General features: G+C 31.6%; 4 protein-coding genes across 13 annotated transcripts in view; all 4 read right to left on the reverse strand.

The window, feature by feature from the left end:
* LOC111420283 (tyrosine-protein kinase Abl) overlaps positions 1-4,919 on the reverse strand; it is a 29,897-nt gene extending 24,978 nt beyond the window's left edge. For 6 of the 7 annotated variants that reach the window (XM_023053248.2, XM_023053247.2, XM_023053244.2 and 3 more), the window contains exon 1: positions 4,598-4,919. In XM_023053248.2, coding sequence (XP_022909016.2) covers positions 4,598-4,727 — 130 coding nt within the window. In that variant the 5' untranslated portion in view covers positions 4,728-4,919. The remainder of the gene's footprint in view (positions 1-4,597) is intronic. The other variant, XM_023053249.2, reaches the window with a different exon arrangement.
* A 243-nt stretch (positions 4,920-5,162) lies between these two features.
* LOC111428644 (Ecdysone-induced protein 78C) overlaps positions 5,163-23,995 on the reverse strand; it is a 49,533-nt gene continuing 30,700 nt past the window's right edge. For all 4 annotated transcript variants that reach the window (XM_071201325.1, XM_071201324.1, XM_071201323.1 and 1 more), the window contains 3 exons: positions 16,126-16,267; positions 15,373-16,067; positions 5,163-13,595 (listed from right to left, as the gene is read on the reverse strand). In XM_071201325.1, the coding sequence (XP_071057426.1) occupies positions 13,404-13,595; positions 15,373-16,067; positions 16,126-16,267 (1,029 nt within the window). In that variant the 3' untranslated portion in view covers positions 5,163-13,403. The remainder of the gene's footprint in view (positions 13,596-15,372; positions 16,068-16,125; positions 16,268-23,995) is intronic.
* On the reverse strand, positions 16,584-17,627 carry LOC111420282 (circadian clock-controlled protein daywake-like). Its single transcript, XM_023053242.2, has 3 exons — positions 17,518-17,627; positions 17,010-17,387; positions 16,584-16,951 (listed from the first exon to the last, which is right to left on the reverse strand). The coding sequence occupies exons 1-3, from the start codon at positions 17,594-17,596 to the stop codon at positions 16,647-16,649; spliced, it is 762 nt and encodes a 253-aa protein (XP_022909010.1). The 5' UTR covers positions 17,597-17,627; the 3' UTR covers positions 16,584-16,646.
* Positions 22,873-23,841, reverse strand: LOC111422555 (circadian clock-controlled protein daywake-like). The gene is made up of 3 exons (XM_023055754.2): positions 23,730-23,841; positions 23,302-23,679; positions 22,873-23,243 (listed from the first exon to the last, which is right to left on the reverse strand). The coding sequence occupies exons 1-3, from the start codon at positions 23,800-23,802 to the stop codon at positions 22,939-22,941; spliced, it is 756 nt and encodes a 251-aa protein (XP_022911522.2). The 5' UTR covers positions 23,803-23,841; the 3' UTR covers positions 22,873-22,938.

Consider the following 23,995-nt stretch of genomic DNA (forward strand, 5'->3'; position numbering starts at 1 on the left):
TCAGAATACAGTCATTTTCCAAGGTTTCCAGCATCGTTTTCACGCACTTTCTTTCAGTTCATGAATCACCATCTAATATGGTTAGATGCCATACAAGTGTATATCAGCCATTGTGTAAACATTGTTCTACACCTCGCTTAGTTATATCCGTTTCAAAAACAAAACAGCTTTCTGCAGGACCCTATATTAGTGTTCTTCCAACATTAGCAAAGATATTTAAAACAACCAGAATGAATCACGCTGAGTTTTATGGTATTCCTGTTGTGAATCAGTTTGGTTTTAGATCCAGTAAAAACTAAGAATGGGATGATATGATAACCAGTGCTGGGCGCTGGGTAAATACCCGGCGCGTAGGTATTTCTAAAATGGGTATTTATCCGGGTATTTACCCCGGCCCAGGGTAAATACTCAAACAGCGAGTATAAAAGTGGTACCAGTAAAAATATATCAGATTCAAAAAAAATGAAGAGGAAGATGATGAGGACGTTGAAGACGAGGAATTGTCAACAATCAAAGATGTCATTAGACGAATCTGTCGTTTAGTCCACTGCTCATTTTTCATTCGCGCAACATGACCCGCCCAGTTCCACTTTGCCGCAATATTGACCACATCATTTACGCCAGTTCTTCTTCATAGGTTTTCATTTCGTATGTAGTCCCTCAGAGTTAGACCCAGGATCGAACTTTCCATCTATCTTTGCGTTACTTGGACCCTCCTAGCAGTGGCTACCGTTAATGTTAAAGTTTCGGAGCTTTATGTTATAACCGGAAACATACATTGATTGAAAGCCTTTCTTGGTTTTTTCTCTTGAAGATGTCTCTAAGGTTCCCGTAGGCTGCCCATACGAGTGTAATCCTTCTGTTTAGTTCGCTTGTTTGATTATCTATCGATACACGAACATTATAGCCAAGATATACATAGCTGTCAACCCTCTCAATCTCATTATCCCCAAGGTTAATTGGGGATAATTAATTCTTAACAAGGTCTATACTGCGTGCAGAACACGCAGTATAGAATTTCATATAACTCGCAATATATGAATGCCGTAACCATAGTATCGAAACTACTATGCACTTGCACTGTCCCACACAAAATGCAACATAGCTTAGTAGTACAGGCATTGAGTAGTTTTGCAAAGGAAAAGTTTTGCTTGGAAAAGGAGACGTCCTTATAATAACTCTGAGTTTCCATCTTAAGAGACGAACGGCTAAACCCGAATGTTTCTGGTTCTAGGTCCAATGTTAGTTCTATTTTTCGTTAAAAAAAAATATATCACAATCTAACGCTGAATAACAATTAAAACTAAAACTAATACTAGACCTAGAACTAGAAACATTCGGATTTAGCCATACGTTTTTTAAGACGGCTAAATCCAAATGGTTCTACATCTACTATACAGTGTCTCAGCGAGACCGGTCATTAGACGTTTCTGGGATTCTGGGCAAAATAAAAATTTGAGAATTCAGATTTAAGTATTATCAATTGCGTTTTCTTCGACCAATATATTTTCAGATTTCTAACACTTCCGGTTATATCGGAACACTCATTGATTGAAAGCCTTTCTTGGTTTTTTCTCTTGAAGATGTCTCTAAGGTTCCCGTAGGCTGCCCATACGAGTGTAATCCTTCTGTTTAGTTCGCTTGTTTGATTATCTATCGATACACGAACATCATAGCCAAGATATACATAGCTGTCGACCCTCTCAATCTCATTATCCCCAATGTTGATGTTAGAGCTGGGAACAAGATTTATCATAAATTTTGATTTCTCCTCGTTGATATTGGTTAAAACACTTCTTAATGGTTTATAAATGATTTATTTAGGCCCACTTTTACCACCTCTTGATAAATTTATCCGATAGATAAATGCAGCTCAAAGGCTCGTTACTACCATCTTCTGGTTAGGCTATCTAAGGGATTATTACCACGGTTACGGCCATTTTACGCGCTCTGATTGGCTAGTAGATGGGTTTATCTATAAGATAAATTTAACTAAAAGATGGTAGTAATGGACCTTAGCCAATGGCTACTTGCATTTAATTTAAATAAAAATAATTCTTAACGCACCTCCTTTAAGTCGTTCAGCATTAGTTTAATCTCTCCAAGGCTATCCGATATAAGAACTATATTGTCCGCATAACGCAAATTACTTAAGCATTTGCAATCAATGCTTATTCCCTTTTGGGTCCAATCCAGTTGTTTAAATGCACTCTGAGGACTGTGATGAACAATTTGGGTTCAACAGTGTCTCTCCTTGTTTTACTCACAAACAGTACTTTACCACTTCTATTCTCTTTAGTACTTTCATGCAATTTTACCGTCGTTGTAGCATTCTTGTAGATGTTATAAATAAGTTTAGTATATCGATAATCGACTCTGCATTCTTGAAGTGCTTGCAAAACTGCCATCAACTCAATTTAATTAAATTAAATTTGAGTAAAATAAGTACCCGGGTATTTAACAACACTGATGATAACGGAGACAATCGGCAGCGATGCTTCGTAGATTTAACTTTTGCGAAAACACCGATTCCAGTTGCTACTCGCTGGGCCCTGCTGTATGAAAATGCTTTTTATAGTTTATGTACTACTATGAACTCGATTACTGGTTACCCGTTTTCTGCTAACCCGTACCAATTCATGTGAAATCTCACATGTAACTTAACACACTCATACCTTCTAACTGGCTGCCGTCTATTTGGCGACCAGCCCGTATGAAACGGGTCTTATTCTGAATTTAACGCGGGATACTTGATGTGTATCTAGAGATCTTGTAGAAAGTTCTTCTCATTTCTGACATATCTCATATTGAGTAGATAACAACAGGTGAGATGTAAAAATATTCGACACTTTGCAAGATGTTCTAAAGGCTTCTGAATAACAGCATCTGAGTAGCATACAGCAACTTGTAGTTTATAAAAATCGAAGATGAGGGTGAAATTTGAAAAAAGAGATAAATTTATGTAATATGTGTAAACATTTGCTCGACCACACTATTCTCTGGGTTTAGTGTGGACTTACTGACAGTAAATTCGGGGATGGTACTAGAATGTTTGCAAATTTATCGAATCAGAATATAAATTATATGTAAATCCTCTTCCTTTGAATATGATGTAGTAGGATAAGATTCTAAGTTACTACCAATGTCAGTTTATTACTTCATCCATTGCAAATCTATCTATATCATATCCACGTTATGAGCGTTGCAAAAATTATTTGGTAAGGTAGTTAAGACCCATTTATTGTTTGCTTTTAATTCTAAACATTTAAGTTACAAAACCTTACTTAAATTGGATAATCAAGTTTCAGTTTCTAGAGGAAACTTTTGCAACGGCTTCTTATCTAAAAGATAGAAATCAAATTGTTACAGTTAATGTTTTCTTAGTCCGATTTATTTGAATCTTCAGCATAATTTGAAATCCACCACTATATTTGTAGACTTTGAGTGTATTCATTTTAAGTTCCTTCACGTTGGTTTTAAATCTTCTGTTCAATTTCAATACACTAATTATGAATCATCTTATAACTTGCAATCATGGTGTGACAATCAAGATTACATAAATTTATATAAAAATATAGATAAACACAATTTATTAGAGTTTGCAAAAGTTTGAAATAAGATATATAATTTCATGAAGCTTATGTGAGTTAAAACAGTGTAAAACAGAGAACGTTAGGGGGTTGTGGTATTGTTATTTGGGGATAAAAGCGAGTCGGGGTTGATTCCCTTCGAGTCTATGACCCACCCTATCGACCTTCGCCCACACTCACACACACGCATACACAACCACCACCAGACTCTGACGACCGTCTTCTTTTGCAACGGTTCTCACTTTCACGTTCAACGAAGTAGTAATTTAATACGTCGAAAAGTGTAGGTTTTCGCCCTAAAATGTCACCGGTTCTTCGGAAAGAACTGCACCATTGTAATATTTTATTAATCATTTAATGTATTTCAGGATGTCGCGTTTATTAATAGAAACCTTGGGTGGCGCCCCAAATAATAAACCTAAATGAACAAGTTATAATTAAACGTTACTTTCTTTAATGAAATTAAAACGAACGTGCGCAAGATTTAGACGGAGTTAATTCCATTAAAGAAATTAGTTTTTGTAAGGTTGTAGTTAAAAGATCATTAAAGAAAATTATTGTGTTATGATTTCTTAGAGTAATTATATTTAGGTAATCAAAAAGTTATGTGACTCACACAACAACATTTTTAGTTTATTAGTGTTAAGATTGAATCGATAACTTTAAAGAGTTTCGAAATATTCCAGGATGAGAACGAATTGTTGATTTTGTTATGATTTAAATTTTGATTGATCAGCTGATAAATCTTTGTTATTTAACAGATTTTGAACATATTCAATTAAACTACAATAATAATGCAATAATGGAATGAAACGTAAAGCGAAAAAAAGACAAAGAACTCAATTTGTTCGCAATAACAGTACACTTTGAAGTAATTAAAATTAATGCAGATAGAAACTGATATAAATAAAAATTTGTTGATTGTTGTTGTAAAAGGAAATAATAATAAAAATATGTATAAATAGGGAATAAATATTAAAGAAGTTGAAAATGATTCATTCACTTACCGCTATGTTCTGTAAATATATTAGAAACGATTTGTCGTCCATCCTTGACCGGTCGAGGTTTACTTCTGTTGGCCCTTATAGAATTTGTCCCAACGGACACAGTACGTTCTTTTGTATTCTGTGCCCCCATAGTAGTTGAAAACGACGACCATCGGGGGGCGAACTTCTCTCGACGAAGAAGTTCTCGTCCAGATTGTCAAAACTTGTTCTTCTCCTACCGAAGAACTTGTACCGAGTTTTTATTAAAACCGCGCGAAATCGACCCGAAACGAACTCATTTCTATTGAAAATTCCCGGCCCTTCAACCGAATTTATTTAGGAGCATTTCGCGCTTTAAATTCCGCCACTTTTAGCGATTAATTTAGAGAAAACTGGTGTGTGAGGCCCCACTTGGATATCTACGCCGCCATGTTTTTCATGTACGGGTCGACACTAGCGCCGTCTCTGTTGCTCTTTGGTCGATTAAATCGTTGACAAGTTTGCCCGTAGATGGATCAAAATTTCATTTGATACCAATAGATGGCGCAATTTTTTTAAAAAAAATAAATAAAAATAAAAAGGCGTGTAGGTAATAAAAAGATATTTTAATTTCGGAAAGTAATACAGATTTAAAAAAAATTAAACAATATCTTCGATAACAAAACTCTAAATCTTTACATATATTTCAAAATAGCAGCGGACAACGTATATGAATAATAGACAAAGGTGGTTAAAAAGTGCGTAAACAATTATACAATACGTATATTATATTTTCGTTCATATAAAATTCAATAGAATAAACAAGAGTACAATAACAACATTTTCTTTTCTTTTATTTAACGATATATTGATATTTTTTATTTCTGAGAGAAAGTGAACGTCGCTTAAATTGCAAAAAAAACAGATAATAATATCATCTACCTTATACACATAATATATTAAAATCTGAAAAAAATAAAATAAATAAATCCTTCTATGTTGACGTTCAAAGACGACGGCAGGCGAATGTAAGGCAGCGAAATTACGAAAAAAAAATAAAAATTAAAAGAATTAAAAATAAAAAAAAACACGTAATAATAATAATAATAATAAAAACAAGAAATATAATATAAAAAAATGATTATTTACAATATTTTTTACGTCTATGTATAAGTACGAAACGTAGGTACATTTAACTGTCTTTTATTATATCATTTATTCATAGAATATAATAGATATAAGTTTAGCCTCGATTTATAATACAAATTACATCACTAACCACACCGCGTTTTTCTTTCGTCACATTATCAAATAAATCTTGTTCGTTAAGAAATCCATTAAAAGAATTATCAATCAAAATTGATTCATTAATTTATAATTAATTTACAAAAATATATTTCCATAGAAACCTACTATAAAATGCAACATGTCAATATAATTTGACATTACAGTAAAACTCAAGGAAGGCAGTGTCCGTTATATGTAGCTTAATAAAAATATACAATAATCTAGTGCTGAATAACAAATAAACTAGACTAACACTAACACTAGACCTAGAACCAGAACCATTCGGGTTTAGCTATGTGTCTCTTTAGACGGCTAAACCTGTATGTTTCTAGTTCTAGATTAAATGTTAGTTCTAGTGACAATGCTAGGTAGCGCTAGTTAGCATTAGATATCATTGTGTTGCATATTTTTATTGAATTAAAACTAGAACTAACACTAGACCTAGAACTAGAAAGTTTCGGGTTTAGCCGTGCGTCTTCAGACATTAGGCATTAGACATTAGGCACTGCCACTAGAACTAACATAAGACCTACAACTAGAATCATTCGGGTTTAGCCGTCTTGAAAGACGTGCGGCTAAATCCGAATGTTTCTAGTTCTAGATCTAGTGTTAGTTCTAGTTTTACGCTATCACTAAAACTAACACAAGACCTAGAACTAAAATCATTCGGGTTTAGCCGTCTTGAGAGACGTGCGGCTAAATCCGAATATTTCTAGTTCTAAGTCTAGTGTTAGTTCTAGTGACAGTTCTAAGTAGCGCTAATTAGTACTAGATATTACGAACTAGATATTACTATCTAGTTCTAGACCTAGAACCAGAATCATTTGCTCTCAGAATCATCTGCGACTTTAGTTCTAGGTATAGTGTTAGTTCTACATAGTAACAGTGCCCATATTTACCCATATTTGACTTTGATGACCAATATTTATCATAAAATTCACTTTTAAAAGCATAAATGACACAAATCGTTCGTCTTCAGACGCAGACAACAAAACTTCTGGTATTCTAAAACTTTTTGAGTGTTATGGAAACATCTCATTTGAGATAATTAACTTCGTTTATCTTTGTCAAATAACGTTCAGACATTTTCCATCAATTAGAAGCATTTTAACGCATACCAACAACCTTTTTCTTATTTTCTCGCAAATTCCAAGATGTCCAAAAACAAATGGCACATAAATATTATGATAGATAATTAAGAAACGTTCAAAACGAGTGCAAACTCGACATATCTAAGTGTTATAACCTTTAAGATATCATTATTTGTATAAAATCAAGATGGCCGAAAACAAAACACTAATTATTTGTGTCATTTATTCTTTTAAAAGTGAATTTTATGATAAATATGGGATGTGATGTATCAAATTAGGTTAGAATTTTCTGATTTTTACGAAAATCTTAGTTTTTCTTAATGAAATTGTGTTTCATTAAACTAACTAGTGTTTATAAAACGAACTAGTGTTAGTTCTAGTTTTACACTAGCACTGTTACTATGTAGAACACTATACCTAGAACTAGAATAATTTGGGTTTAGCAGCAAGTCTCTAAAGACGGCTAAACCACAATTACTCTAGTTCTAGGTATAGTGTTAGTTCTAGTTTTGCACTAGCACTATCACTAGAACTAACACTAGGCCTAGAACTGGAATCATTCCGGTATAAACTATCTAGAGGATAGTTGCCATGGTTACGGCGGTTTTAAGCGCTCTCATTGGCTAAGAGCTGGATTTATCTATCAGATAAATTTATCAAGAGGATGTTGCATTTGATGTTGCATTTTATGTGGGATAGTGCAAGTGCACAGTAGTTTCGTAACTATGGTTACTGCATTCATATATTGCGAATTATATGAAATTCCCGGTAAAAGTTTATATAAATACTAAAATGTTTCTTAAGGGTGCTGTAAGTCTTTAAAGATAAGATCGAATTTTCAAGAATGGTTATAACAAGCACTCGTTCTATAACGAGCATGCCTTCAGGTCCCGTCAAAAGTCCTATCCTTACAATGTTAAAAATGTCGGTTATAACGAGGATCGGTTATAACGAACTAATTTTGCATGTTTTGTACCGCCTATAACGAGCGCATAAACTGTAGAACTATCTACGGAAGAAAATCTTTCCAGTTGGGCAGAAAAAAATGGTTGGGAAATGTTATAACTGGTGAAATTTTATCCGAAACCGAAATGTCTAATGTGTTAAATAAAGATAATGAATCCGATAATGGATCAGATGAGGAAGTTATAGAAAGAATCATAACAAAAAATTAATTTCTGAAGGTTTATCTAAAGGTATTAGATACATACAGGGTGTACAAAAAGTATGGAATAACGGTTCTACAGCCTAAACTTCAGCTTATACAGTATAAAAAAAAGTTTTAAATAAAAGTTACTTGAAACTATTTTCCGTATATCTTGGCGTAGAAATAAAATAAAAATAATGACGGCAGTCTGAGTTACGACATGGTGAGTGTGTTTTTAAATGGAACATCCTGTATATTTTAAGGTTTTTGGATTCCTTTTGACAAGGTGTTGTAAAATGCCATAAGGTTTTAATGCTTTAAACTGCATAGTTTTCGAGATATTGAAACTTTTATTTAAAAAGATTTTACGTAGCGACAACCAAAGCCTTGACGTCATAGAGATGGGCGCAACTTATACCGACTCCAAACATTTTCGTTGCTGACGGTAAATCACCATATGCAACTTTTCATTAGTGTTAAAATAAAATAAACTAAGTGATGACATTTCAAATGTCATTTTTGGCGATTTATCGTTAGCAACGAAATTGTTTGGAGTCAGTATAAGCTCCGCCCATCTCTGTGACGTCATACTTAGGCAGTCTATTATGGTGTCATTATGGAATAGACAACAAAGTATGTTTATTCCATACTTTTTGTACACCTGTATAGTTTTAGTTTGAATAGTACGTATTACATACTTATTATTAGTTATATATTATATTTTTGTTAAATAAAGCAATAAAAAAATTATAAAAATATGTTTGGTTTTGCCACTTTTACTAAGTTTAGATTATATATTTGGCAACCTTGATTATAACGAGACAAAGCTAAATTTTATTTTTAAAGTAAATATTTTTTTTTAACCGTGTTTTGCATCCCTATAATTTTGCTGTATCCTTTGATTATATATAATATGGATTGAGCTAACTGAATATATCTACTAACAAAAATGTTGCTCAAGGTGAATAGACGCAGATGGAATGCGATAATGTGAAAGTGTAACAAAGATAGATATATTATATGTCAGTACGCTTCTATATCTATCTCACTTCTATCAGTACACCCATTATATGGCAGTACGCTTCTATGTCTATCTCGGTTCGATCACCTTGCGCAAGCTATCTCTCTCGTTGGCTCAATCCATATTATATATAATCAAAGGCTGTATCAAATTGCATAAAGTCCGTCTTAAGTTCACACATATTTCTATAAAACACAATAAATTCAGTAAAATAATATTTTCAAAACAAAACAAATTCACGTTTTGTTTTAAATGTACATAAGTCATTTACACATCGTGCGATTTAGTCGTGCACGTGCTGGCTGTGTTGTTTACGTGTTGTTTGGAAATGTATTGTTTTAGTTGTTAGAAAACATTTACAAATATTTTTATGAAAACAATGCATTTATTACATTAATTATATTTTGTCGTTAATTCTAACCCCAAAGACTTTAATTGCAATCATTTAAAATAGAAAATAAACGAATATCGTAATATATAGGGTGAGTTATTAGTATCCCGGCGGTCGATAAATCCTAAAACATTTGAGATAGAAAAAATGTTCATTTTCTATCATGGAAAATTATTTTCATTTATACAGGGTGTTGTATTTGAAAAACAATTGAATATATCAGGAACTATTAACGCAGTGAGTTTGCAACATATACGGTTAGATAAACAAGTTGTATTCATAATCTGATAAAATATACAAGGAGTTCCATTTAAAAAAAATTTACATACTTGCCATTACGCTTAAATGCAACACTCTGTATAAATGAAAATAATTTTAATTATAGAATGTGATGAATGAAACAACTATAAAACAATTTTTTCTATCTCAAATGATTAAAGGATATTAATAACTCACCCTGTATAATAATTCAATGTCAGCTGTTTTACTGAAAATATTTGAGCGACTGACAAAGAAATATTTATTGTCAGATTTTAAAAACCTCATGGCTTTCATATTCAGTATACAGTAACTAAATACTAAACAGTTATTTAATTCACAGGTAGGAACGCAAAGATAAAGAAATTTTCGTCTAAAGGGATGACAAATAAACTAGAAAATGTGAATAATGCATAAACAAAAAACGAGTACTGACTCATGTCAATTATGGGTATTTTCACAAAATTTTCAAATTACATTGTACTATTTATATGTCACCAATATTGCTACAAGATTCATAATTTTTGCGTGAACTGAAGATAGTGCAGGTCATGGCTGTACACTTTTGAATTTTCTTAGAAACACCGAGTTTGGCGAACCCATAACAAAGGTTCGCCTGATTTGAGATGGATATTATATGACGTAATGTTTTGATTGAGCAAGACCTTGGGGCAATACTAAGGTTCATTAAGGACCTACATTTGCCCTAAACTTTTGGAGGGCTAAAGTTATAATAGATCTTATAGATTGCGGTAACGAGAGGGGCCGCTCCCCTCAGCCTGGCAGCAATAATAATAATAATAAAAGCAGGCGTTCATAGTTATTTTTGATATAAGATGTGAGATAAATGCATTTTATTTTATTTATTAAATGAGACTTATGTTCTCACAGGTTATTTTAATATTTGGAATTTATGGAACTTATAGAAGAATTGAGCTAGATCCAAAATTCAAAAAATCGTTATAATCAGTTATTAACATCAGAACTATTTCAAGGGATATTGCATCATATTTAAATTTAGCAGAACCAAAAAGCTACGCTGGTCATTGTTTTTGGAGATCTGCTGCTACTTTACTAGCAGAGTCAGGAGTTGATTTTGTTAGTGTTAAAAGACGGATGGGGGCTGGTGGTCTATGAAGATTGCAGAGAGATACATTGAAGTATTGAAGTATCTATTGTAAAAACTTGCTATAGCCACTGTACAAATAAATTCTTAAAAGCCTTCAATGTCAAAAGTCATTAATGACGTTACAAAAATCTATCAAGATTTTACAAGGAGTGAAATAATAAATATTTACTGAGTTGGAAACTTGTTATCTAAAAGAACAACTTATGCCAAAATTGGACGAACCTAATAGTAAAGAGCTGCTTTGAAACCAAGTAATAATTCAATACAGGGTAATTCAAATTCGACCCCCACCATTGAAATCGCAGAAACCATAAAAGATACAGAAATGGTTAAATGGAGGCAAAATTGCGTATCTTAGAGCTCATCATTTTTCAACTAAGTTTTTAGATCTAGCCGTTTTAGTTTTTAAAATATGGCCGAAAAAATGACTTTTTCGTTTTTTGCCTATAACTTCTTTATTTTTCGTTTTTTCGTGAATCTGAAAAAACATTCTTCAGGAAACTTTTTATGGGAAATGTCATGACACACCTATGACATGATACGCAACTTTGCCCCCATTTCTGTATCTCTTATGGTTTCTGAGATTCCAATGGTGGGGGTCGAATTTGAATTACCCTGTATAATAGCATCTAATTTCAAGATTAGATCTTTTTAGATCTTCTCTTTTTAGTAGTTGACAGAAAACCTAAAATTTAGCCCTCTTAGTGCATTGAGCGGGATGGATGGTCCCCATTTCATGGATATTAATATAAAATAACCATCTTTGAATATTGATTATGACTAATGCTAATAACTTAAAAGTTTTCTTAATTTGATTAATTCTTCTTGTGCTATTTCCAGGCTTTTTTCACATCTAAAATAATATTCGGGTTGGGTTGTTCTTCAATTCTTTTTGTAATAATCTCTCCATGAACAATCAATAAATATTTTAATCGCCATCAAATTTTACTTAGTGTACCAAACTTCATTGCTTAACTCAAATAGTTATGCAATTAACGCAAAAACCGATTTGTTAAATATCTTTAAAGACTTGCAGATCTCTTAAGAAGGATGTATTGTATTGGAACAAAAAGTTGACTTGAAAACTAAAAAAGAAAGAAAAAGTTAGTATAAATCAAAAAAAAATCAAAATTGGATTATCTTTTTAAAAGATTTCTAATTAGTAATCACCCATTAATTAATAATGTGACGTATAATGTACGTACGATTTGTCAGTCACAGGTCAATTCAAAAACGAACCTTAAGTTAGTTAATAATCTCTACCATTTTTTTTTAAATAGAGAGTCGTACGACGGCAATTCATAAAAAATAGATGTATATTATTATGTATGTTTAAAACTTAGTACACGATAGTATATCAACTATATTTGCGAATAAAAATTGTCTAATAATAATAATATTTTTTATTTTAATGTAACGCGCGAAGGGATTTTAATTCTTTTTGTACTCTAAGAAGATATTTTTTTCTTTTCTTCAGTAATATTCTTCTTCATCTTAATGCTTAATCGTGATTTTTTTAATTAATATAAATAACGACACCTAAATCTTTTAATTTACTTCTTTTTTTAGTTACTTTACAACACCTAAAATTTAATGATCGTTAGTTATAGGAGATATGATTGTTACCGCACAAGCAAAGTATACATTTAACTACAAAATCGACTCCTTTTCAACTCTTTTTTACTTTCTGTTTTATCACCGTCTATGTTTCTTCGTTTATTATACACATTGTGAAATACACCGATCGAATAGATATTAGATGAAGAATAAATTATTGTTGAGCGTTTATTTTTTACTTATTTACCGTATAAGAAGAGGGATGCCACACCGAAACGACAAAATAGTAAGAAACATAAACAGGAAATACAGGTTGTTTTAAATACTTATCCATTAATTTTTGTTATAAAATGATTAAGAAAAAAGAATTTAGTTATCTCAAAAATGGATATGAAATTTGAAACACCTGCATACGGAGCACGCGGTTCTATTTACAAATAACTACACAGACAGCTTTTTATTGTATCAATTAATTAATTAATAGAGCGAGCAAAAAGGCGAGAACGCGTCGATTAAATTATTTTTTACAATGATATGTATAAAAAACACCATTTTCCTAGAGTTATTGGACATGAGCTTAACTTTTTTTAATTCATTTTTGTTAGATAGTATTGCTCTTCGACAGATTGTTCTTGATATGTTCGCCCATAAAATGTTATTTATCACTATAAAAACTTTTTTTTATGAATATAAAAAAGTCAAAAACATTTCTCAGCTTTTTCTCGAAATTCAAATGACCTTTACAAACATTTTACAAACCCTGTTGTGGTCTTTACCTGTCATCTTCTTGTACTAATAAATTACTCTTTCAATTTGATCCATCCGTATTTAATAGCTCAATTTATTTTATTGCGGTTAAAAAAGAGGAATATTATTTGATAAGTACATACAATACACGCGAATTGCTTGAGCAAGGACCTGCGGATGAGAGCGACGACCGTTGTTTTTTACTTTATATTATAAATAATCACTGGAGGTCTTCCTCCGTTTTTGGAATGTCAAAAATTTCCGCAAAAAGCGGCGGCAACGATAATTTTGCCCAATTCACCCGAAACCAATCTAAATGTGCCGCGTGCTTCACGCCCAAGTTTCTTAGTTCAGGTAGTTTTATTAAAACGTTTGAAAAAAGTTGTGGTTCACTTGCATGATTTCTTCCAACCTAAACAAAAAAAAAACGTATTAATATTCGTATTTTACAAATACTGAAATATAATAAAGATTCCTTAATAACCTTATTTTAATCAATTCCAAGGAATTTCCATAATCACTTTTAAAATAATTCCAAATTTTAGTTTGAGGTTATGTTGTTAAAACTAAAACTATCATTTTCGTAATAATTTTTTTACTTCTCATATTATCGAAACGTTGTTATGATATCAAATTTACCCTCTTCTGATGCGATTTAGAAGGATTTTTAATCTTGAACGTAAATTAAACGAAATAATTATGATTAAAATTTGCGATTTTAAAACTGTCAATTCTACAATCACAACAAAACTTTAATCAATGTGAAATTAGCTTCTACTATAACTATTTCAGGTTTATTCAATTCTGTTAGATTAATTTATGTTTAAACATTATTCATTCATTAAATTAACTCATTTGTGCAAATAAATTAATGTAAAATCGATAAAAAAGTTAATAATTATGTACAAATTAAATTCATAAAAGAAAAAGTTGCAGTTAAAATCGATAGATGGCGACTCACCCTTAATATTATCGTTCTTTAAAATTTTTATTTGGGTTTTTTCGAAAACAAAATTCTCACTTCTTTAATTATCCTTTTTTACATTCCAAGCATTAAAACGGTTAACTTAATTTTGATGTAGAGGAATTTAGCGAAATAAAATTAAAGATGTCAACTACACAACCACAACAAACATTTAGCAATGTGAAATTAGCTTCTAGCTACATTCAGGTTTATTAAGTTCTGTTAGTTTAATTTATGTTTAAATGTAGAAAAATCATTATAAATTAATCGAATTAACTCATTTTCGCAAATAAATTAATGTAAAATCGATCAAAAGTAAATAAAGTTAATAATTATGTTGTTTTTGTTTAATTTCATTCACGAAAAAGTTGCAAGTTAAAATCGATAGATGGCGTAAATTTTTCGTTTTGATTTTGATACAATTCATTTTAAAATTATTATTAATTTTAAATATAGATTCATTAAAAACAATTAATTTAATAATTTAATAATTAAAAGGATGTTTAGCGTAATATTTAATAATAAAATGTTTAATAATAACTGTCAACTACACAATTACAACAAAACGTAAATAAAGTGAAATTAGCTCCTAACTAAAATAGGTTTATTAAATTCTGTTAGTTCAATTTATGATTAAATGTAGAAAAATCATTATAAATTAATCGAATTAACTCATTTTCGCAAATAAATTAATGTAAAATCGATCAAAAGTAAATAAAGTTAATAATTATGTTGTTTTTGTTTAATTTCATTGAAAAAGTTGCAAGTTAAAATCGATAGATGGCGCAATTTTTCGCTTTGATACAGTGCATTTTAAAATTATTATTAATTTTAAATATAGATTCATTAAAAACAATTAATTTAATAATTAAAAGGATGTTTAGCGTAATATTTAGGATTAAAATGTTTAATAATAACTGTCAACTACACAATTACAACAAAACGTAAATAAAGTGAAATTAGCTCCTAACTAAAATTAGGTTTATTAAATTCTGTTAGTTCAATTTATGTGTAAATCGTTGTAAATCGTATTTTCAATCGTAAATTATTCGCTTTGTAAATAAATTAATGTAAAATCAATTTAAAAAAAGGAAATAAAATCATTTGTGATAAACGTCATTAAGATGAAGTCTTAATTAAAATCAATAGATGGCGATATCTTCCTTGTTAAAATTTTTAAAACTTTAAATACTTTGTTCATAAAATTAAGTAATTGAAATTTTACCTGTACTTTTAAAGCTTCTATTAATCTATCTTGATGATGTTCGATGGCTTTAACATCCATAATACCCGGTCTATCCGCCGTTAATAAAACAACTCCAGAAAACAACCCCAATTCCGTATCGTTTAATGTAAGCGCGTTAAACGAACTCGCAAAATGCATCAATGAAGAAACGAAATCGGAATCGTACATAATTTCTAATTGTTGTCTTGAGACTGTGGTTCCGTCGTCGAACATCATCGATGTATTCGAGGTTAGCCTGGCGACGTGTCCTAACCAGATTTCGAAAAATCCGACTTTAATTAAAATCAATTGATCGTCTTGACTCAAATCCGTGAATCCGGGCACTCTTTTCGCAAATTCTACCACCCTTTGAACGCTGGGCGTTACGTTAGCGGCGAATTGTTGCCATAACCATACCCTTTGGTGTTCTAAAGATTCGGCTGTTGAAGTTGCGACGTCGTTTTCTTCAGGTGCCGTCGGTGGCAAGATTAAAGGTTTTCGTATTAAATTTCTCGTATTGTCTTCCGTGTAACCGCAATTGGCATGGTGAGCTTGTGAAACCGTTAATATTACATCGTAAACCGCCAGTTGTTTTGTTTCGTTATCCGATTGGTCCGCTTCCGTTGTCGATACTCGCGAGGATTCTTCGGTGCTTCGTTCTCGTGATCGTTTTGGAACTCTTCCGTATCGAACAGCTAAAATTACGAATTTATCGAAACTAATTAATTAAAAAAAGAAGCATCTTTAACTTACAATCTCTAGACATTCCAACAGCGAGACATTTCTTGAAACGACAGTATTGGCAACGGTTCCTGTTCAATCTAATGACGAGACACTTACCGTCTCGTAAACACCTGTACTCGATCTGTTTCTGTATACTCCTCCGGAAGAATCCCTAGAAAAACAAACTGTTTTAACGGTGTTAAGAGTCGTGAGGTTTTTTTTTCTTGGAAGCGTTGACGAAAACAGAAAGAAAATGACGACAACTGTTAATTGGTTTTAAGTCAAAACGGCTATTTAACGTTTTTATGGGAAATTTTGAAAATTTGAGGAGATTACAAAAGAAAACGGTTTACGGAAAAAATGTTAAAACGAAAGCAAACTTTTCTTACGTAAAATCCCATAATGAGACACCGCGCTAAATGTGTTTAACCTACATTTCTGTTGGTTACATAAAGGAACGTGAAAAGAGGGAATAAAAACAACTCAAATTAATTTTGTGATATTGTAATATACAATATATTAAAAAAAAATAATTAATACACTAATTAAGATTAATTAATTGGAAGAAGCGTGTTAAAAGAATACTGGGAATACGCTCTATTAGCGTAATCCGTGATAATCCCACCAATAGTCCTTTGTAATAAAGGCTTAAAATCCTTGTAAAGTATATGGATGTTGTCGTTTATAACCCTATTAACGCTCGCCGTTATTTCCGGGTTATTCTTAAACAAATTGTGCAAATACAAAGACATACTCTTCACATCCACATCGTGCGTTGAATGTTTTATTCTAATATGTTCAATTTTATCCTTTTCGTACGTTTCAAGTTGATAGAATGCTTTAACATAAACTTGTTCTAAAATAAAAAGAATTAATCCCCAACTAACAAAACAAAATAAATAATGAATACGTACTAAATTCCCCGTCAAAATTTCCCGCACTATCAAATCTAAACAACAATATCCTCCCATTCGCTTTATAAAGAGCTTTCATGACTAATTTTGAGAATATCAAGTCGAGTTTAATCGTTAAAGTTTTATAATTTGGTTCAACGGAGACGACTTTCACATCTTGGATACCAAAACAGGTCACATTCGTTAAATCGGCAACGAAACGTATCGTAGTTCCATTGCCTAAATTTAATTGAAGATTGTCGATGAAAAAGGGTTCGATCGGCGGCACTTTAAACTCCGGGATCCCTTTCACTAAATGCGGAATAAGTCCTTCAAACGTTTTTTTCCAACATTTTGCTATCTCCGGATCGAAACGTTTACAAACGTTGACGTAACTCGCTGTTAGATAGAAAAGAGGAGAAAATATTATTATTTCTTCTAAAAGTGAAAGTTTCATTTCGAATCAAAATAAAGATAAAATCGTTAAAATTTATTTATTAATTGATTTTTAGTTGGAGGGAGGACTTACGTAGCGGAGGTTTGATGTTGTTGCTGGTTGCGATGCCAAAGAGAAGGTAAATGACCAAAACGCCAACGGCGCGCAACATGTTTCTTAAGACTGGGCGATTTTCTACGGGTTTTACTGATTATATAGTAGAGTAGGAATATGTTGAGCCCCGTCGCGTTAATCGTAAAGAAAGTTTATACGAATAATAAAACGAACGAATCATTTGAAAATTATTCATGGAAATAATTTCGTTCTAAATTGATTTATAATAGGTTTTTTTCAAAAATTGATTATAATGACTATATTAATAATATATTAAATAGGAAGTTCATTTAGAACGTTTAGACATAAAAGTTATTCGATATTAGTCATCTTAAATCTGGAATCACTTTTAATCAAAGTTCTGGTAAAAGATGTTGTGGAGGGTTTACGACGAAAATTGGAAAAGTTGGGAAAGTTATACGAGAAATATGAGTGAATCATTGTCATCACTAGTCATCGCCAACTTCAATATCGAGATAATGAAGAAGCTTTAGAAATTAGTTCTTGGAAACCAAAGTTATGCGACTATTCAGTTATTTTATTTAATCAATCAATGGTGATGTTCATAAGTTGTTCTCATAATAAGAGAATCTTTTAACCGATTTTGATGAACAATATCTCATTCGAAAGCTTAATCCTTCACCAATATGATAGTGGAAATGCCCGATTCAAAATCTCTTTCGTATTAATAATCGAAAAAAGGACATGGGTTTGAATTAATATAAGAATATAATAAAAGAAATTATAGTAAGAAGTCAGAAATACAAAGTTTTGGCCGGAAGCGAATTTGGCTAATAAAACGTTATTAAAACTGAAATGTTATTTTAACACCGAAAACGCCATTAAAGTGCAAAGACGATTCAGAAAGGAATTCGCAAAACCGCCACCAACGCGATGGACCATTGCTCGCATCAGAGACAAATTTAAAGCACATGGAAACATCAACAAGAAACGTTTTGGACGACCACGGACATCCACGAACCCTGGAAAAGAAGAGCAGGTGCAGAAAACACTCCTTCGGTCACCACAGCAATCTTCGACAAACTGCTCGGGAAACCCACATCTCAAAAGATAGTAACGTCTATCGCATCATGAAGCGTCTTCATCGAAATATTACATTACAACTGTAATTCATGCTCTCAACGAAGACGATCCTGACCGGAGAGTTTAATTCTGTGAATGATTCCTGGCAAAATGTGCAGAAGATGCAGGGTTTCCACAAAAAATTGGGTGGAGCGATGAGGCATCCTTTAAATTAAATGGCTCCATCAATCGCCATAATTGTACTGGAGTCCTGTAATAATTCCTCATGTAACACTTGAACTCTTAGGATACTTCAACTTGCTTTAGGAGTTAGTCGGTACATAAATTTCAGAGATGTTTGGTGATGACGACGAGATTTTAAATATAGCAGAAAATATAGCAACATTTCAAAGTAGTTTCAATATTTAGCGACGAATCACTATGTACCAAAGCTTTGGAGAACTCTCCAACTAACACAAAAAAGGACAATTAGGACAATTATTAGTGGAAAATGTAACAGAGCAACGAGATTTAAAAAAAGTTTGCCCTTAACAATGCGTTTCACTAACATTCTATGACTTTTATACTTCTTTTAGAGAAATATATTTACAACAAAAATGAAAATGAAAGTTCTGCAGTCTCTAATTAATGTTAAAATATCCGCTTATATAAAGTCATAAGTCAATAACTCTGTCCTATGATGCTTTCCTGCACAGTGAGAATGGGGATGAAAATGAACATTGAAAAACAAATAAAAATGTTCAATTACAATAGATAGTGTGATTTTAGTAAGATTTTGTCCTTCAAGTTTCAGAATACAGAGGAACCTCGGTATACGACTGCTTTAGAATACGTCCAATTCGGAATACGTCCTTTTTTAACGAAACGAATTTTGTTCGGTATGAGACATTTATTCGGTATACGAGAAAAAAATGTTGCGTCATTTTTAAATACATACATATTTTTATGTACTGGATGGTTCAAATTCGATGTCCGAATAGACTATCTCGGAAACTATAAGAGTTAGAAAAAAAGTAGCTTACATGTCATGATCTGGTTTTTCGAGAAACTGCTAATGCCAAAAACGTCAAAGCGCTATCGTCTTTTGTTCTTCCCCTAGAGGCCAAAATTGAAAATATCGTAAAACCACCAAGTGCAATTATCTTAGTTATTATTATAGATGGAGTATTATAACTAAGACATTATATGGACACTTTTTTTACAGAGAACTTGATGACGTAGTTAAAAAAAAATTTGCGGTTTTAGATTTTTAGATATTATTACAATTTTCGTTATTTTTAAATGGAACAAACCACTGATTATTCGCTTATTAAATTCGTTAGTTTCTTCTGATTACAAAAATATGGGATTAGATAGGTCTATTTCTTATTGTTCTAGAATAAAGTTAAAAAAATAAACTTTTTCTGTGTCATCAAAGAAATTAAATTTACAGTTTCCTGTAAATTACGGCTACAACTAAAAATTATTCTTCTAAAAATTTATATAAAATTTACTTTATTTTCTAATATAAAACATTCTAACATGTTAAACTTTTCGTAATTTTTGTAATCCATCTTAAAAAACAGGATTTTAATTTGACACTTCAGAACATTTTTGAGTGCTGCTAATGTTTATTTGAACATAATTGAATTAAAAAAAAATATATGAGCGCCATCTATCAATAATTTATTAAGTCATTTAATAATAATATTAAATATTAATAAAAAATGTGAAATAATGCAATCTATTCCAACTTTTGTGTAAAACGAATATAAATTAAATAGTTCAACAAATGTATTTGTTTCAAATATCAGAAATATGTTTTTTTTAACTTTAATTATAATTTACAGGAAACTGTAAATTTAATTTCTTTGACGACACTAAAAAAAGTTTATTTTTAGCTTTATTCTAAAACGATAAGGAATAGATCTGTCACACCCTATATTTTTGTAATCAGAAAAAAATAACGAATTTAATAAGCGACTAATCAGTGGTTGTTTCCATTTTAAAAAAACGAAAATTGTCATGATATGTCAATACCTAAAACCAAAAAATTTTTTTTGACTACGTTATAATATTCTCTGTAAAAAAGTGTCCATATAATGTCTTAGTTATAATACTCCACCTATAATAATAACCAAGAGAATTGCACTTGTTGCAATTTTGGCCTCTAGGGGAAAAACAAAAGACGATAGCGCTTTGAGGTTTTCGGCATTAGCAGTTTCTCGAAAAACGAGATCATAACATGTAAACTACTTTTTTTCTAACTCTTATGGTTTCCGAGTTAGCCTATTTGGACATCGAATTTGAACCACACTGTACATACTTATTTATTACTTTTTTAGAGTTTCATTTTATTCATTTAGAGTGAAGAGTTTTGGTAACGAGAGTCGGTGAATGTACAGCTGTTTCGGTGTACTAAATTTGCTGGACTTCGCGATTTATAAGTTCTGATTATAAATTTTAGCAGAAAAACAATGTGCTGGCGACAGTGTATCAGAAGCAATTATTTGCTAGAAAGCTAAAAAGATACACGATGATCTCGTAAAAAGCCAAGCAGGAACTAGGCAGGAAAGCGAGGTGTTTAAAGCCAGCCATGGTTACTTTGCGAATTTCAAAAAAGGAAGTGGTATTCATAATGTTGTACGACATGGGGAAGGAGCTAAGCCGATAAAATTGCCGCTAATGAATTTATTAAACATTTTGGAGAATTTGTGGAAACTGAGCGGTTTAGTCCCCAACAAGTTTTCAATTGTGACGAAACTGGTTTGTTTTGGTGCCAAATGGGACCTATATCAGACAAGAACAGAAGACATTAGCAGGGTATAAGTCAATGAAAGACAGATTAACTTTACTGTTTTGCGGCAATGTTAGTGGGGATTGTAAAATGAAGCCTTTACTGGTCTACCATTCTGAAAACCTGAGAGCATTTAAAAAACATAAAGTCCAGAAGTCTGAGGTGCCTGTTATGTGGAGATCAAAAAATAGCAAAACTTGGATAACGAGACAATATTTCACTGAATAGTTTAACATTGTGTTTGGACCAAGTGTAAAACGTTATTTAGAAGAAAACAATCTACCTTTGAAAATCTTCTACTAATGGATAATGCACCTGCTCATCCACCAAGTTTAAAGGATTGTGTTTTGTCTGAGTTCGATGTCATTGCTTTAACGTTTCTTTCACCTAATTAAGTAATTTAAGTAATTTCTAAAATCTTTATACTAAAGCTTTATTCCAGAACTGCTTTGAAGTAACCTCCGAGACAGAATTAACCCTGACAGAGTTCTGGAAAAATCATTTTAATATTGTACAGGCTATATAGCTCATTGATAAAGCTTGGCAGGAAGTTTCTCACAGAACAATGAATTCCGCTTGGAGAAATTTGTGGCCACAAGCAGTAACCGAAAGAAATGTTGAATCTAGGAGCTCTATAATGAAGGATATTGTTTCCCTGGCCAGATCCATGGAACTGGATGTATGTGATGATGATGTAGAAGAATTACTGGAAGAACATAATCAAGAACTAACCACTGAGGTGTTACAGGAAATGGAAAATGATGAGCATCAGACTAGAATTAATAGACTCTCTTCTGACTCAGATGAAGAAGAGATAGAAGAGGCTTCTTCATCACTAATCAAAGAAATTCTTGCAGAATGGATGGACGTGAAAAATGTTGCAGAAAAATACCTAACCAAGTTTAAACAAGTCGTAACAACATCGCTTAGGAAGACCAGATAATGTCACATTTTAGAGACATTCTAAGAAAAAGACAAGCATAAAGTTCTTTGAACAGATTTTTAATAAAAGTTGCTGAGTCAAGTGTAAAGTGAAAAAAGATAGAATAGTAACAAAATCCAGAATGAGGGTCTTGTTCTTTAGAATAGAAATTTTTTTATTTCTGCTTTTAATTTTTGCATTAGGGATTTAACCACAGTTTGTTTTGATTTAATAATTATTACTGAAATAATTCATTTAGGCCCACTTTTACCACCTCCTGATAAATTTATCCGATAGATAAATCCAGTTCTTAGCGAATGAGCGCTTAAAACCGCCGTAACCTGGCGACTATCCTCTAGACAGTTTATCAGGGGGATGGTAAAAGTGGGCCTCAATATCATAACTTTAAAAATCTATAATAAAGTTCAGTTTTTTACAAACAGTGTCTTAATTAGATTAATCATTTTTACATTACTTGATATGGGAAAGGTTGGTTCGGTATACGTCTTATTCGGTATAAGTTCAAATATAAGGAACGGATTATGGTCGTACACCGAGGTTCCACTGTAAAATGAACCAAGTAAACTCTTAATTTAATTAATTCAATTTAATTTTTTTATATAAAAAAAATAATTTTAATAAAACAGAAACATATTAATTAATTAATTGGAAGTAACTGATCAAAAGGATATTGAGAATAAGCTCTATTAGTGTATTCGTTTATAATCGTAGAAAAAGTCTCTCTTAGTAACGGTCGAAAATCCTCATACAAAACATCGACATTTTCGTTTATAGCCTTGTTGACATTTGCAGTAATTTCAGGATTATTTCTAAACAGGTCGTGCATATAGATATAAATGTTTTTTATGTCTACATTGTGAGTAGATTCTTTAATATGTAGATATTCTTGTCCTCCTTTTTTAACCGTTTCCAACATATAAGTACCGTTTATTAACATACCCTCTAAAATCCAATTTTAGATAAAATTTTTATAATACAACATCAAAATCACTAAACTTACTAAAATCACCTTCGACGCGACCCTTACTATCAAATTGAAATAAAAGCACCCTTCCTTTAGCTGTATAATCGCCGTTCATGATTAAATGTGGGAAAAATAATGTTAACTTAATCACCATTGTCGTGTAGTTTACATCAGCAGAAACGACATTAAAATCGTTTGCTTCTGAAAATGTAACGTTACTTAAATGTGCGGTGAAATGAATATTTTCGGAGTTTCCTTGATTTAATTGTAACGTGTCGATATTGAAGGGATTTAAAGGTGGTATTTTAAACTCTGGGATTCCTTTCGCTAAATATGGAAGTAATTCTTCGAATGTGTTCTTCCAACACTTTGAAATTTCAGGATCGAAACGTTTACAAATTTTTAAATACGGTGCTGAAAACGATTTTATTTAAAAATTAAATAAAATGTTTTTGTTTACTTACGAAGTTGTTTTGCATCCAAGATGGTTATTAATAAAGCCATCGTTAAGATGGAAATACACTTCATTTTGAACATGACAAACAAACCGGTGGTCGGTTGAGTATTGAAATTTATTTTGAAATCTTCCATCGGTTATATACTAATTTAAAATGTGCGACCTTGATCAAACTAAAGCGGTTTAGAATAATGTGTTTTTTTTAATTACACCTTAAATTTTTATAGTTTAATTGATTACAAATTACATTTTGTTTACAATGTTAAACCAAAC

This window comes from Onthophagus taurus, chromosome 1 (genome assembly GCF_036711975.1).
Source record: "Onthophagus taurus isolate NC chromosome 1, IU_Otau_3.0, whole genome shotgun sequence".
NCBI lineage: Eukaryota > Metazoa > Arthropoda > Insecta > Coleoptera > Scarabaeidae > Onthophagus > Onthophagus taurus.

Bases quoted from the DNA above. Each gene is read 5' to 3' on its own strand.
- LOC111420282 (XM_023053242.2), bottom strand. From the start codon at position 17,596: ATGTTGCGCGCCGTTGGCGTTTTGGTCATTTACCTTCTCTTTGGCATC. The intron at 17,388-17,517 runs GTAAGTCCTCCC...TCTATCTAACAG, and splicing joins CAACATCAAACCTCCGCTAC to CGAGTTACGTCAACGTTTGT. The intron at 16,952-17,009 runs GTACGTATTCAT...TTTTTATTTTAG, and splicing joins AAATTTTGACGGGGAATTTA to AACAAGTTTATGTTAAAGCA.
- LOC111422555 (XM_023055754.2), bottom strand. From the start codon at position 23,802: ATGTTCAAAATGAAGTGTATTTCCATCTTAACGATGGCTTTATTAATA. The intron at 23,680-23,729 runs GTAAGTAAACAA...AATCGTTTTCAG, and splicing joins CTTGGATGCAAAACAACTTC to CACCGTATTTAAAAATTTGT. The intron at 23,244-23,301 runs GTAAGTTTAGTG...ATTGGATTTTAG, and splicing joins TCGCGTCGAAGGTGATTTTA to AGGGTATGTTAATAAACGGT.